The sequence below is a fragment of the Zonotrichia leucophrys genome, chromosome 1 (assembly GCF_028769735.1).
Source record: "Zonotrichia leucophrys gambelii isolate GWCS_2022_RI chromosome 1, RI_Zleu_2.0, whole genome shotgun sequence".
In the NCBI taxonomy this organism is placed as follows: Eukaryota; Metazoa; Chordata; class Aves; order Passeriformes; family Passerellidae; genus Zonotrichia; species Zonotrichia leucophrys.
The window spans coordinates 68,582,047-68,596,977 of record NC_088169.1 but is presented as its reverse complement, the minus strand read 5'-3'; the positions used below and the strand labels follow the sequence as shown (position 1 = coordinate 68,596,977).

Below are 14,931 nucleotides of genomic sequence, written 5' to 3'. Positions count from 1 at the left end.
GGCAAAGCCACCCTGTTCTTGCTTTTCAAACATCACAGATGGGAGAATGGCAGATGTGGGAGCCAGAAGGCAAGATACAAAACCAGTTTTTTCTGCTCCATGAACAACTAACTCCCAGTGATGTGCTAAAACAATTGATTCTGGTAGTAGTGGAGAGTGCAGACAGCAAAACAAACCAGATTATCAGCCAGCAGTAGGTGTGCTGTAGTGCATGGCCAGCTTGGTTTCTTTGTGTGCACGTTGTCTGCAATAAATCACTTGTAGGTTGTTTTAAATCATTGCATTATTAAATTATACAGATACCTTATTAAACAGTTGCATCAATTCTGCTTAAGGGAAATTTAAAAGAACATGTTTTCCTTTAATCCAATATTTTAACTAGAGTTCTATCCTGATTAATGGCCTTAACTGAGCTGGTATAAAGCACGTATCTATTCAGGTCACAGCTCTTCAGTCACAGGATTGTCCAGGTCAGATCTGTCACTACTTTTAAGAAAATTTGAACACCAGTGTGAATTTCTTTATAGATTAATGCTACCCTCCTTAAGTCTCACAATTGTCAATATAACCACTGGTCTATCTTTATTCTATCATCAAACTTCATTCAGAAAAGGTCAGCTGTGATTCTAAATGTCTCTTGGGTAATTGCCCTGCTGTGACAATGCAACTGTAAGTTTGCTGAGTTTTCTGACTCTGACTTTGCAAAGAAGTGAGATGTCAAGAGGAGCTGGGGGAAGCTTCTCTAGAGCAACTTCAGAAGCAGTTATATGCTCAGCCTTTCTCCAAGAAGGGAAACTTTGGAAATCTGTTCTCCTCTCCTCCGTGTGCTCATGCTACAGCATCTTTTAGACATTGGCAGTGTTTTAAGTCATATTCCTAAGTATGAGCAAGGGAATCACAAATTAGGTAAAATAGGTAGGTACATCATAGGTTGGAAAGCGATTAACAAACAGTTTATGATTCAGAAGACTGGTGCTGAAACAACTGGATAGGGTCTCAGTATTGCAAAGCAGGATCACAAACTGAACAGATACAAAGAAGTGATGTTGGTATGAAAAGACAAACCTTATTCACATGTATAGGTCTAGAAGGTTTTCAAAAATTTCTTCTGGTCTAATCAATATCAAGGATGCCTGGTTTGGAGAACAGCATGCAAACTGGGACACTGTAGTTGAAGATGAGACTGATCAGAGAACAAGGAGGAAAATGATAAGTGAATTGAAAAAATTAGGTCTGTTTAGCCTAGGACAGCATGAACTGAAAATAACTGTCTTTAAAAATATACCTTCAGGGAAGAAAGTAATAAACTGTTTAAAGAATTAATACCTAGCCAAGATTCATGTAAATCACCAGAATGCCTCAGCACCAGAGCTGTTTCTACATTCTGTATACTGTCCCATAAAAATACTGTTTATTTGAGACCAGGCTGACTACTTCTCCCAGTTTTGAAAGTGTAAGCCCAGAAGGTAAGTATCTGCAGTTCTAGAGAACACTGCATTACAGTATTGTGTGTTCTGGATCAGAAACTAGACTCAATACAGGGATAAGAAACTAAGAGGTAAGATTTCAGTTTCTCCCTGTTTTTTAAAAGAGCCCTAGAAGCTGTTCTGCCAGGGATTTCTGGGAGCCTGTGCTGTTGAGATGGAAAGCTGTTAAATATTTTCTTTTCACAAGAGATAAAGTTACGTCTTTGAGTTAATTGGTTCTTGTATTCACAGTTTGGTTAGAGTTTTTCATGCTCAAAACAGATCTGTCTTTTGGTGGTTTTCAGAAGCAGTCTGTAAGTCAGCAGCTACACTTTTTTTTCAGGACAGCTGCATTCAAATTATAAACCATGAAGCAGATGTCAAGTGTATACTGTACCTTTTGCCCTTTCTCTGCCCACTGCAACCATTCATTACAAATTCCCGAGCAGGTCTTAAATTTAACTGACTTAAGTGCAAACAAACTTGTACTTGCTTCCTGCACTGCCTGTCATAGAGTGGTAATACATAGATGCATTCTTAAGCTCAATTTGAATTTCATTTTGTAAGATAGTGCCACTGGGCAGTAACTTGGGCTTAGGAGATGGCTTTTGTATCCTCTTCTCTGTTATTGCTTTGTGTCATTGTGAATGTCATTTCATGGGTGACTTAATTGTGGTCTCAAAAGGTTTTGCTTGTTTATCTGGTTTTGTCATTCCGAAAGGGAGACAAAAATTATTGTTTCTTATCCCAACAAAATACTGTGTTTCTAACTAAATATAGAAGGTCACATGCTTATTAAAGCATAACAGTTATTTTTGGAGTCATACTCACCGGGGGTGAATTTTCATGGCAGTTGTTTTATTTTCACTTAAATAAAATGTCCCCTGCCTCCAAATTAGGCAGCTATAATGAACCAGATTTTTTATGAACCACATCTCATCATACGCTTCCAACTGAATGGACTTTGGTTCCACTCCATTTGCTATTTTGGGTTTTTTTCTCCTAGCTTTCTGTCCATTTCATTATAATGAGTACTCCTTTTCAACTATGTAGATTAAATGTAGATAAAATACTTTGAAAATGAGTTCTAACACACTACAGAAAATTACAGTCTCATGGGTAATTAAAACAAAATACATCATAAAGGCAATGAACCAAAAATTGCAGAACACACTAATCTGAATTTACTTTATTCTGCCAACTTCTAACACAGAAGTGGTTTGATGATTTCTGTGTCAAAAGAAAATATAATTTTTTTTTTTATGTTGAGAAGGACTTCAACATGATGCAAATAGAGAAGAAAATAAAATTTGAAAATGGGATCTGAAATGTCACTGTCTTTCAGAAGGACTTTGAGGGTGTTCAATGTGTTTCTAAAAGTATAGAAAGTCCTGAGGCTGTTTTCTGCATTTCCTCATCCTAAGTTATTTAAAACATAAAGCAGTTTTTAATTCAAATGCCTAATTTTAATTCTTTTGAAGATTTGCTTTCATTAATTGTGAGTTGCATCTTGGCTAAAGATTTGTTTTAACTGTTAGCTGACCTGTTGTGACTCTTCTATTTTTATATTTCATGTTTAAAAAATAAATACATGAATTCTGAAATGATGTATTTATTTCTAAGCCTTTTATTACCATACCTACATGGAAGTTAGTGAGTTATGAATAAATAAAAAAATATATTTAGTTTGAGAAAAGTTGCCAAATTATGTACTTTAGAGATACCCTGTTTTAGGAGGGGAGCACACTTCTTTTTGATCCATGAATATCTTCTGCTGTGTCAAGAATTACAATATAGAAAACAGGTCAAGGATGTTTATTTAGGTCAGCAATAATGAAACCAATATAGCCTCGTGCACCATTGTCAGTGGGAATTTTCCATCACTTTAATGTAGTGACAGACATTCCTCATATCTTTTATTATCCGACATTTACTTTTACTTACAGGCTGTCCATCCATATGGATGATGAACTTCGACACATTGCACAGAATTCTCTCCAGGGCCTACTTGTTGACTTTGTTGACTGGCGGGAGGATGTACTCTTTGGTTTCACTAATTTTCTGCTACGTGAAGTGAATGATATGCATCATACCCTTCTTGATACTTCACTGAAGTTGCTGCTACAATTGCTTACGCAATGGAAGCTTGTCATACACACTCCAGGAAAAGCTTCTGAGCAGGCTAAAACCAGATCTGCAGAGGTATGCAATCAAGAGATCTGTGTCCTAACATTTTTACTAATCGAAGGCAGAAATTATGTTCCTTGATAATGCTGTGGTTTGTGTGTTTTGTATTTACTCACCTGAGAAGTATTCACTGTGCAAAATATTTTTTAGGTAATTAGTTCACGTGTCTTTTGAGGACAGCCATGTCCTTGTGTAATACAGCAGATGTTGTTGTTGAGCAACATAAGAGAATGCATGTCAAACTGAAATATGCACATCAACAAAAGCATATAAAGGGAAGTATGTGTATGTAGATGTGGCAGAAGGACATTTTCCCAGGGCTGAAACAGATTGATAATGCTAGTGGGAACACTGTGAAGAGTGAAGTGGATCTTCTTTTCCCTTGGTTGATTCAGAAACATCAAAGAACCTGATTGTTACCGTGGCCTGCTGTCTCCATGTGTTACAAACATTTCTGGGAACTGAACAGCTTTTCTCCTGCTTCTCCCATCTGCACTGTCCCACAGATATTTTCATTATGAGAACTGATTTTTAGGCTTCTTATCTTGTCAACTAATCACACGGAGTATGTTTTCCTTTGGGAAAACAAGATGTGTGTTTTATATCACAGAGGACCATTAATTAATAGGTAATAACAGGAGTACATACAAATGTAGAAAAGAGAGTTCTCACATACTTTTTGTTACATATATTGTTACACTTTACTAGTGGGGTTGGGTTCTAGAGGCCACCTACCTAAGGTGTTGGCTGCTACAGGACCAAAGAAGGTCCTACTTATACCTGGAGTAGAAAAAGTGTGGTGTTCACCGTCTGACTCATTCATTCATTCATTTTTTAGTGGAGGGTGGAAAAAAGCGGGTAGATTATTTGAAAATTAGAGGAAAGGATTTGTTCAAAGGACTCTGCTCATACATTGCTTTTGTGGAACCAAAAAGCTACGAAATTTGATTGTTTGAGAGAATACGTCAAGTTTCCCTGTCTGGCATCCTCATGGCCTCTGCATTTTGATTTTTTATAAGTCCTAGTTAATCGAATATTTCTTGGAGACCTGGTTTGCACCTCTCCATTTCCCCCCCTTGCACTGTTCTACAGTTGATACCAAACGGATCCAGCCACAGGATGCAATCTGAAAGGAGCCCCTATTCCAACGTGCTGCACGCAGTTGAAGGATTCGCGCTGGTTCTGCTGTGCAGTTTCCAGGTGGCGACGCGGAAATTGGCTGTTCTCATCCTCCGAGAAATCCGTTCCTTATTCTTGGCCCTTGGCCAGGCAGAGGTAGGATTTTTCTCTTCTGGAACTTTGAGTTAAAATTTCCTGAAGATAAAGCTCAAAACTGCTGTTACCATTGCTTTTAATGTAATTGCTGCAGTGTAGCAGGTATGCGCTTAGTTTATAGAAAAGCATTTGATCTCAGCTTACTGTTTCTGTTTGCCTTAACACTGCAAACCTTTCTGTGGACTCAACAAGGTAACATGAATGGTAAATGCCCTGTATAAGAATACGAAGGGAAATGTACAGCAGCTTCTATTTTGTCTTGGAATTATGTCAATGTAAAATACACTGTAAAACCTTTTCTATAGCATGGGCCTTTTTTGTATTGTGAAGATTATAAATTTATATTGGAAGTGAAACCCATTCCTGTGCCATCCCTTTGTGGGTGAAAAAACCCACAGCATAAGACACCTTTCAGATCATTCACATATATTTTCCTTCTATAGTAAAGACCTCTAAGTCTTTTTTATGGGTACAGAAATATGGAGAGTCACGTTGTGTACTGGCGGTCACAGCTCAGTGAGCCATCTAAATGCCTAAGAACACAAATATGTGTTTTCATGGCAAAGGAATGCTTCAATAAACAGTAAGCTAATTTTTCAGTCTTTTGATACTAGCTATCCAAAGTCATTTGGGATTTTCTGATATGTGCTTTTGTTCTCTAAGCAGTGAGCTATAGCCACAAATTAACTTCATTTCAAACCACAGTTTGGATCTGGTTCTGAGATTAATTTGGAAAAGACAAAATGTACCCATTGGTAACAATGAATATTTTTAGCTACTTCAGAATCATGTCATAATTTTTAGATGCTTCTGTTGCATATCCCAGAAACATAAGAAGGGAAATAATTTGGTCAGAAGAGTAAACTTGTATTCTCTGTGTTATTCAGGATGATGACAGACCTATGATTGATGTCATGGATCAGTTGAGTTCTTCTATTCTTGAAAGCTTTATTCATGTGGCTGTTTCAGACTCAGTAAGTACTACTTTACTGTTACTGCTTCTGTTTGCATAACAAATATTAGACATGAAATACTAAAAATTATACTACTAAAAAAATCAAAGAAATCATAGAGCTTTACTGCTCCAGCCATCTACCCAAGAGCTCCAAGGCTCCACAATGTCCCAGACAATATGGAAGATACTGCATACAGAAAAAAGAACAGTTGAGAAAGTCATATTGCTAGCACCACCTAATGCTAGAGGCAGTCACTGCTGTCATCTGTTTGAGAAGGGAATCAGCTTCAGCCCCCTTGTGTCCTCAGGAAGTGGCCCTGCCTGCACACCTGAGCATAAGCTCCAGAGTAATTCACAGCAGGGGTGAAGCTCTCCTTTTGCTCTCTCAGGGGTCTGATGTGTCTGACATGCATCAGAGGAAGCAGAGATTGAGCATTTTAAATAAAAAAGTGTCAGTAGAAGAACTGATACATAAGTCGACTGATTTTGCATGCTGTCCTAGAGATTAGTGAAAAGCCCATTTCCAGAGGGCAGGAACAATCAGTTTGGGGCTCTTTTCAGCCTGATTGAGTTTAAAGCAACAAATGATCCTGTCCACATTGAGTGCCCTTTTCAGGGCACTTTTGGATTTGTGGATTTGAGCCACATGTTTTGTACTCAAAAAAGTAACTCCAGCCAACAGCTAAGCCTCACACAACTGCTCACTCACTTCCCCCCAGAGGGATTGGGGAGAGAATCAGAAGGGTGAAAGCTGGAGAACTCCTGGGTTGAGATGCAGACAGTTTAACTGGGAAAGCAAAAGCCATGCACACAAGCAAAGCAAAACAAGCAATTAATTCACCCATTCCCATGGGCAGGCAGGTGTTCAGCCATCTCCAGGAGAGCAGGGCCCCATCACATATAGCGGTGTGTCAGGAAGGCAAATGTCTTCACTCCAAACGCCCCTCTTCCTTCTTCTTCCCCCACTTTATACCCTGAGCATGATGTCATATGGTATGGGATCTCCCTTTGGTCAGGTGGGGTCACCTGTCCTGGCTGTGTCTCCTCCCAGCCTCCCAAGCACCCCCAGCATCCTCACCAGCGTGGCAGTACAAGAAGCAGAAAAAGCCTTGGCTCTGTGCAAGTCCTGCTCAGCAACAACAAAAACATCTCTGTATTATCAACCCTGTGTTCAGCACAAATCAAAACACAGCCCCATACCAGTCACTGTGAAGAAAATAAACTCTACCCCAGCCAAAACCAGCACAGAAGGAGACATTAAACTGGTGGGGAGGTTGGGCCCCTGTGCATCTGGGAACAGAAACTGAGCAAGAAAGAGACATTCTGACTTCATAATACAGGAATTAGGAAATTTGTCTAAAAGAGCAGCACCTGGGTTTGGGTGTTGCAGTTTTTGGAGGCCAAGGTTTGAATTCTGTGCTTTCATTCTCTTCATTAATAATAAAGCAAAGCAAATGTGTTGCCTCTGTGCCTGGTTTCTGAGTAGCACAGCAAGGAGAGTTAATTTATCTTTTCTCTCCACAGACAACAATCCCCTTAACACACAGCGTGGATTTGCAGTGGCTGGTGGAGTGGAATGCTGTCCTAGTGAATAGCCATTATGATGTGAAAAGTCCTTCCCATGTCTGGATTTTTGCACAGTCCGTTAAAGACCCATGGGTTCTCTGCCTATTCAGTTTTCTGAGGCAGGAGAATCTCCCAAAGCACTGTCCTACAGCACTCAGCTATGCTTGGCCATACGCCTTCACGAGGCTACAGCTGATAATGCCTCTTGTGGATCCAAAGTAAGTGATAATCTGAATTTCACTTTCTTTTGTATGGGCTGTGTTATTTTAATGTAAACTCATCCTGCAAGGTGTCACACAGAAATTGGTGCAACACAGGTTTGAGTTTTGTAATTGTAGCTTGTATGGTGGAAAGCTCCCATTTTCTACCTTTGTTTCCTGTGTCTCATGTCATGTTGAATTGCAGCTGATAGATACATAGCATGATTTATTTCCTCTTAAAATGTTTTAAAATATTTTAATTAAGACTTTGGTACTTGTAATTAAGACTGGAAGATTGTTTTAAGAATTATGATTAATTTTTAAATTCTAGTATTCCTGTTAATGCAAAGAAAACAAGCACAGCAAGCAGTGGAGACAACTATGTTACTTTGTGGAGGAACTACCTTATTCTGTGTTTTGGAGTAGCAAAGCCCAGTATTATGAGCCCAGGACACCTGCGTGCTTCAACACCAGAGATCATGGCTACCACTCCTGATGGAACCATGAACTACGATAACAAGGTGATGCAACCTGTTACAAGTAAACTATTCCTTTAGGAGAATTTTAAGCTGCAAACCCTGTCCTGATGAAAGTATTTCAGTTAGGGAATGTTTTGATATATGCAAACTACATAACAAACATAATTAACAACTAAAACATCTGTACGATATGATGTGTTGATAAATATTTGGCAAGAGTCATGGTGTTTTCAATGTATTGCTTTTTTTTTTGTTTGCATTCTGGGTGATGTGCACTCAAAATATAGAAGGTCTGAACACGTGTTTTGAAGTTAACTTTTGTTTGTCATCTCCTTTCTTTCTTTCTTTGTAGAGCACTCCAATTCATAAATTTAAAACACTAGGAAATAAAGCAGATTTCAAATGCAAATTGTATTCCTGTTGGATATATGCCTGTCAGAAGCAATAATATATAAAATACACTTCCAAGAGGAGCAGTAGCTCCACAAATGTAATTACTAGAATATTTTAATGAAGCAACAAATAAAGTAAATTGCGATAATCTGTACTAAAGCAAAGAGATTTCCCAGATGTATTTACTTGTTAGGTATTATTGAGATGATTGTCAGGTAGCAGACATCCAGTTAGACTGGTTGATTGATATCTGTAGTTGTAAAATCATTCCAGCATGTTTTAAAAATATGTATTGATTCTCAGACAATGTCTGTTTGTAAAAAAATGTGTTTACTTTATATTGATATCCAGAGAAATTCAACAATATTTTAATATATTTTAGGCTATTGGAACTCCATCTGTTGGAGTCTTACTAAAGCAGCTAGTTCCTTTGATGAGACTTGAAAGCATAGAAATAACAGAATCACTTGTATTAGGATTTGGAAGAACAAATTCGCTTGTTTTCAGGTACTTCTCCACTTACCATATTCTCAGTTATTTGCCTATAATACAAGTGTTTTATTTTTCTTGTAACTTAAATATATATTTAAAATTCTATTTGCACTTTAGAGCTTCATTTTTATATGTTGGATAAAATATTTATGCTTTTCAAAGGACATTAGATTTTTTTAATAAGTATTTATGGTTTTCTAATTTAGGGAATTAGTAGAAGAGCTCCACCCACTAATGAAAGAAGCCCTAGAAAGAAGACCAGAGGTAAGTTGCAAAAATCAAATGTACTAGTTTTTTAAATGAAAAATTATTTTTAAAATAGTAATTCTGTCTGTTTGAAATATAAATATATTCTTTTGTACTAACTGGAAAATTAATTATGTTTCCAACAAGAATTTTATTAATTGTATAATTTAAAATAATTCCATTAAAACCTAGTTTAATTTAAATTCTATCAGTGATCTGAAATGTACAATATAGAATTCCATTCTGAGGAAAAATTTCCCATCCAATATAGAACCTCCTAATACAGGAATTGCATATATTGGAAATTCACTTAAAGTATCTGAAAAAAAAAAAGCTTTAACACAGCTGGGCTGCAAGCACATTTTGTAGCATCATTTAGATGTGCTTTTATATTCAGGGCAGGCAGGGTTACCTATTTCAACATCATGGAATCACAGAATCACAGCATGGCTGGAAAGGACCAAACCTCCCTGCTCAGGCAGGGTCATCCTGGATCACATGGCACAGGATTCATTCCAAATACATTCAGTTAACTGACAAATTCCATCAGAGTTTTCATTATAGTGCTCTCTTTAGGTACAAGAGAAAGTAGTGCTGGAAGGGTTCCCAACAGATCTTCCAACCCATACAAGAGAGAATTCTGTGTTCTTAAAGACCTCTGGTGGTAAAATCTGTAGCCTCAGTAAGCAGTTTCGTAGCAGGATGTGTCTGTGCAGCTAAACACAAAAGCCATAGGGAGAGCTTCAGTACTGGACTCGAGTTCTGCTCAGTTTTCCCTCCTTGACTCAGTTTTGGACCATTCCATCTGGCTCCAAGATAGAAATCTGAGATGGCTCATGGACAATTCTTAATAATTCTGTGTCTGGTAAACATCCACAATCATTTCCATTCTGCATTGCTTCACACCTCAATTCTGTTGTGTGGCTTCCATCCCTATGAAGTCGCTGATTTGAAGGCCACTTGTTTTGATACTGGGCAGAAGTGGAGTAATACATCTTAGTGCAGCCAATTGCCTCTGCATTTTGTCTGTGCACCATTTAAGACAACTTAGACTTGAAAATCCTTTTCTGGAGACATACATGTCCAGTGCACCCTCAGGAAAGGAACTGCAAGAATTCAAGAATTCAGAAGTTTACTGTATGCAGCAAGAGCAAATTTAGCACATGGAATTGTCACTAGAGAAATATGAGAACAGGAGACTGCGATTTTGATTCCTGTATTTTCCCTGATATGAATAAATGGGACACCCTCCTGCAAAGCTGTGCCACCTGGAAACCCAGCAGTGACTGTATGGGCTGTGTGGCTGTAGGGATCATGGCAGGCCTCCATGTCAGCAGGCAGGTGTCCAACACACCAGAAACAACGTCCTTGAACATATGCTGTGACTAGGAGGAGAATTCCCAGCATGGCCAAGAGCTGCAGGGATAAACCAAAATGGACATTACACAAGATCCGCCCTGTGGGTGCTGGCACGGAGCTTTGCCAGATCACCTCTGACACTGCTGCAGGAGGCAACTGTGTCTGGTAAATACTGTATTAAAACTGCTTTTTTCTCTACATGTGCTTCCTGGAGCCTTAAAGGTGTAACAGGAGAAAAACAGTGCTCAAGTCAAATGGCATAATAACTGGAATAAAACCTTTGGCTGGGGTGCTGCAATTCTGCCAGTTCTGGGTCAGAATACCAGACAAAGCATCATTTTGTTCTCCCACACATCTACTGCTGGCCATGGACAGAGCCAGAGTTCTAGAGGAGATAAGCCTTTGATTTTAGTATTGCTCAGTTTTGAAGAGCAAAATCTGCATTTTCTCTGAGCTTTTCTTGTTTCTTTGAGTGCAACACAGCTTTTTTACCTTCTCATGTGTTTTTTGCTTAGGATTGATGCAGAATACAAACAAGTCAATTTAGCCTTTCAGCAAAGAGCAGGCCTTGTTTCATTCATGTCCTTCCAGGAAAGACAGAAGACAGAAAGGACAGCTTTCTAGAAGACAGAGAGATACAATGAGCCAGTTAACAACCATGCAGTCCTGTTCTGTGGGAGGGATGCATTGCTGTGGGCAAAACCCCTGCAGTCAACACATCCAGTACTGGGCTGGAGTGGTGTCTGCAGGGAACTCACTTGAATGTGCGTGATGGTGTGCTGCAGCATTGCCAAGTTCAGGAATGGCTAATCACTAAAGTACCTTCCTTAGGTCTGGATGTACATTCTCTACTATAAATGCCTCCAGCACCCAAACTAGATGACATTAAACTAACATGAATATCCCTGTTACCTGAAGACAGCATGGGTTTTTGCTACAGGAACCCTGAATATTAGTTATTTTTGTCCAGTATTTCATTATTTAATTTCCACATTTTCAATAAGTACTAAGACAGTTGTTAATATTTTTTGCAAGAATATTTACAAAGACAAAAAATTGGTCATATTCAGTTCCTTGTTGATGTATAAGCACAATGATATAGTGGAATATCCAAAAGTACTTGGGTTCCTTTGTGAAGAAAATTCTTGAACTGGAATTCTTAAATCTCACTGTGATACTGGCATTTCTAAAGCTACTCGTTTTTAATGTGTGCACCTATGCATATAAACATGGTTGTTATTTTAAATTCCAAGAACAAGAAACGTCGAGAACGACGAGATCTACTAAGACTGCAGCTACTGCGAATTTTTGAACTCCTTGCTGATGCTGGTGTTATAAGTGACAGGTAGGACTATCACTCTTCATAAATACTGGATTTTTACATGAAACAATTTTCAGTGTTTGCCACACTGAGATTATGTCAGTATGTTCTTTGAAGAATTGTGTGGTCTATCAGATATGGAGAGATTTGCATGTGTTTCTGCAGAAAACTGTAGTGTAACTACTCTGTTATTCTATATTAATGTGCAACTTTCCTTCATGCTAGTACAAATGGAGCCTTAGAAAGAGATACACTAGCCCTTGGAGCCTTGTTCTTAGAGTATGTTGATCTGACTCGCATGCTTTTGGAGGCTGAAAATGATAAAGAAGTTGAGATCCTCAAGGATATGAGAGCACATTTCAGTGCAATGATTGCCAACTTGATACAGTGTGTTCCAGGTATGGAGCTAAATTATGCATTTAATATAAGTATTGGAAAAGTAATTTTTTTCTTTCCTTTTTTTTTTGTCTGTGCTTTTTTCCCTGCTTTTGAATTTTCATAAAATGAATGTAAAGTGGAATGTAGAAAAAGAAAATGTTCAGAAGTCTACCAAGATTGAAATAAAAATACCAATAAAGCTTGATGAAGCTTGTAATAGTCATGTCTAAGAATCACCTCTTTAAAAGCCTAGCAAAGAAATTGTCTATGACCTCCAGGGACTCTAGTTTTCTTCTTATTATTTTCTCCCATATGACTTGATTGCCAGACTCTTCATAAACTCAGACAGACCTTAAAAAATACAAGTACGTGCAGACAATGTGCAATATTAAATGTGGTGAAAACATTGCCCAAGGTGTTGAGACATTAGCCCATGTTACCTGACTCAACTGTATCACAAAAATTTATCCAGTTGATTTCATGCTTTTTATATATTGCAATATCACTTCAGAAATATAACATAATTACATTAGCAAAAAACAAAAAAAAAAAAAGCCTCTGCTTTAAAGGCCTGAATGTAATTACTGGAAGATGAGGTCTGCTTTTTTTTCATTTGCTCAGGTAATTCAGCTGTTCAGAATATATGCCACATATTTTTCATAAACAAAGAGCCACCAATTTTCTTTTATTTATTGCCCCCTACCTATTACTGTATTAGAGTGAGACACATGCATTGTTTAGGCTCACATTTAAGGAATCAGAAAAACCAAGTAAATATTTGCCATGAAAGGAATGCAGGAGGCAGTGAAAAATGCTGATTTTATAATTAGATCCTTAAATGCTATTTTTTTCTATAGTCAGATATACATGTTTGTGTAACTATACATTAATTCAAAACTGAAGTTTCTTAGAAATAAGATGCACCTTACTCACTTGGTTAGATTTTTTAAGGAGCTTAGATACTTTGGAGTAAGTTTATGCTGAACATATAAAATCCCCTCTCTTTTTGTAGAAATTTGAAAATCCTGTCATCATTGTGCCACATGAATGTGTATTTAATATTAACAAATCACAACTATTTCTATTTCTGTTCACTTAGTTCACCACAGGAGATTTCTCTTCCCTCAGCAGAGCTTGAGGCATCACCTGTTCATCTTATTCAGTCAGTGGGCAGGACCTTTCAGTATTATGTTCACACCACTGGACCGTTACAGTGACAGAAATCACCAGATTACAAGATATCAGTATTGTGCATTAAAGGTACTAAAATGTCACTATACAAAGCAGTAACAGCAGTTTTTTCAGTGAAAATACAAGTTGTTGTGGAGTCTGTTTCCTTTTACTTCAAAGAAATTTGAATTTGCATACTTGGTGCAAACTTGTATGCTCATATGCAAATGTACAGTGGTATCATAGAATATAGCACTGAAGTTAATTTTTTTTTCTTTGTTGACACTTTTCAAGGCTAATTATTTTAAAAAACAGAATGCATTTTGAAATTTTACTTAGCTGTTCATTAATGGGTTAGCAGATTCAGCAAGGAGCTCTTAGGCTCTGAAATTAGGTGTAGTTCAGATGCAGTACCTCAGGATACTGAATCTGTACCAATGTACAACTCAGGAATGCCTCCCACGCTTGCCTGGAGACATGCTCAGCAATAATGTACTTCTGTGGCAAAACTAGTTGCAACTCCCCTGCATGAGTAAGTTGGGAAAGTAATAGCTTATGTACTTATATAAGCTGCACCACTTGCTGTAAAACAGTTTTAACTTTTGTAGTAACATGCTATTGAAACATCTGAGTGTATTTTAATTGTTTTTGCAGCTTGGTTTTGTGAATACTGGGTAAAATCACAAAAGAGATCTTGAAGATAGTACTCGCCTCAAAGTGCTTTGAGCATGATCTGGAATCCAGTAAAATCTGTAACAAAGTAATAATTGAATTCTACCAGTCAGCCAGCTGTTACCAATTCCACCATAGTTCCCTCCAAACAGAAAGCAAGTGGCAGTCCTGCCACTTGAAAATTGTTGGCCTGGGCTGAAATCATTCTGAAAGGTTTGTTGTGGTACTGTTTGTGTGACTGAAGTTCCGTGTGCTTCCAGGCCATGTCGGCTGTGCTCTGCTGTGGACCTGTGTTTGATAATGTGGGTCTTTCCCCCGATGGATATCTTTACAAATGGCTGGATAACATTCTGGCTTGTCAAGACTTACGTGTAAGTACTGACCAAAATACCACACTGATGAGCAGTCTCTCACTGTACTCAGTGAGTGAAGAGTTTGTAAAGTGTTTTCTTTCCTCTTAAAGAATATGAAATGGATTAATCTTGCCATTTTCCATTTCTGGGAAGATGGACTTGACTTTGTACCTACATAGTCATAGTTCTGTGTTTGGAGCTGACTCAACTGCCTCTGATTGAGGAGGAGTAGACTGGTGATTTATATCAAGTGGAGAGAGTGAGACAACTCTCACTTTCCCTTTTGGTATCTTGCACTTTGTCCTGCTGTTCTCCCTAAAAGTCTCATACCAGCCCACATAACTCTACTAAGGAAAGGCAAATAGCAGAATGTAAATAAATACATGTGATGCAGCTAGAGGATAGAGGCTGTGGGAATG

The 14,931-nt window shown here is 38.0% G+C and overlaps 1 protein-coding gene across 6 annotated transcripts in view; it reads left to right on the top strand.

Moving 5' to 3' along the window:
- FRY (FRY microtubule binding protein) overlaps positions 1-14,931 on the top strand; it is a 223,099-nt gene that overhangs the window by 139,880 nt on the left and 68,288 nt on the right. For all 6 annotated transcript variants that reach the window (XM_064716468.1, XM_064716459.1, XM_064716449.1 and 3 more), the window contains 11 exons: positions 3,413-3,668; positions 4,746-4,928; positions 5,816-5,902; positions 7,408-7,667; positions 7,981-8,170; positions 8,904-9,028; positions 9,220-9,277; positions 11,872-11,963; positions 12,165-12,337; positions 13,417-13,577; positions 14,420-14,530. In XM_064716468.1, the coding sequence (XP_064572538.1) occupies positions 3,413-3,668; positions 4,746-4,928; positions 5,816-5,902; positions 7,408-7,667; positions 7,981-8,170; positions 8,904-9,028; positions 9,220-9,277; positions 11,872-11,963; positions 12,165-12,337; positions 13,417-13,577; positions 14,420-14,530 (1,696 nt within the window). The remainder of the gene's footprint in view (positions 1-3,412; positions 3,669-4,745; positions 4,929-5,815; positions 5,903-7,407; positions 7,668-7,980; positions 8,171-8,903; positions 9,029-9,219; positions 9,278-11,871; positions 11,964-12,164; positions 12,338-13,416; positions 13,578-14,419; positions 14,531-14,931) is intronic.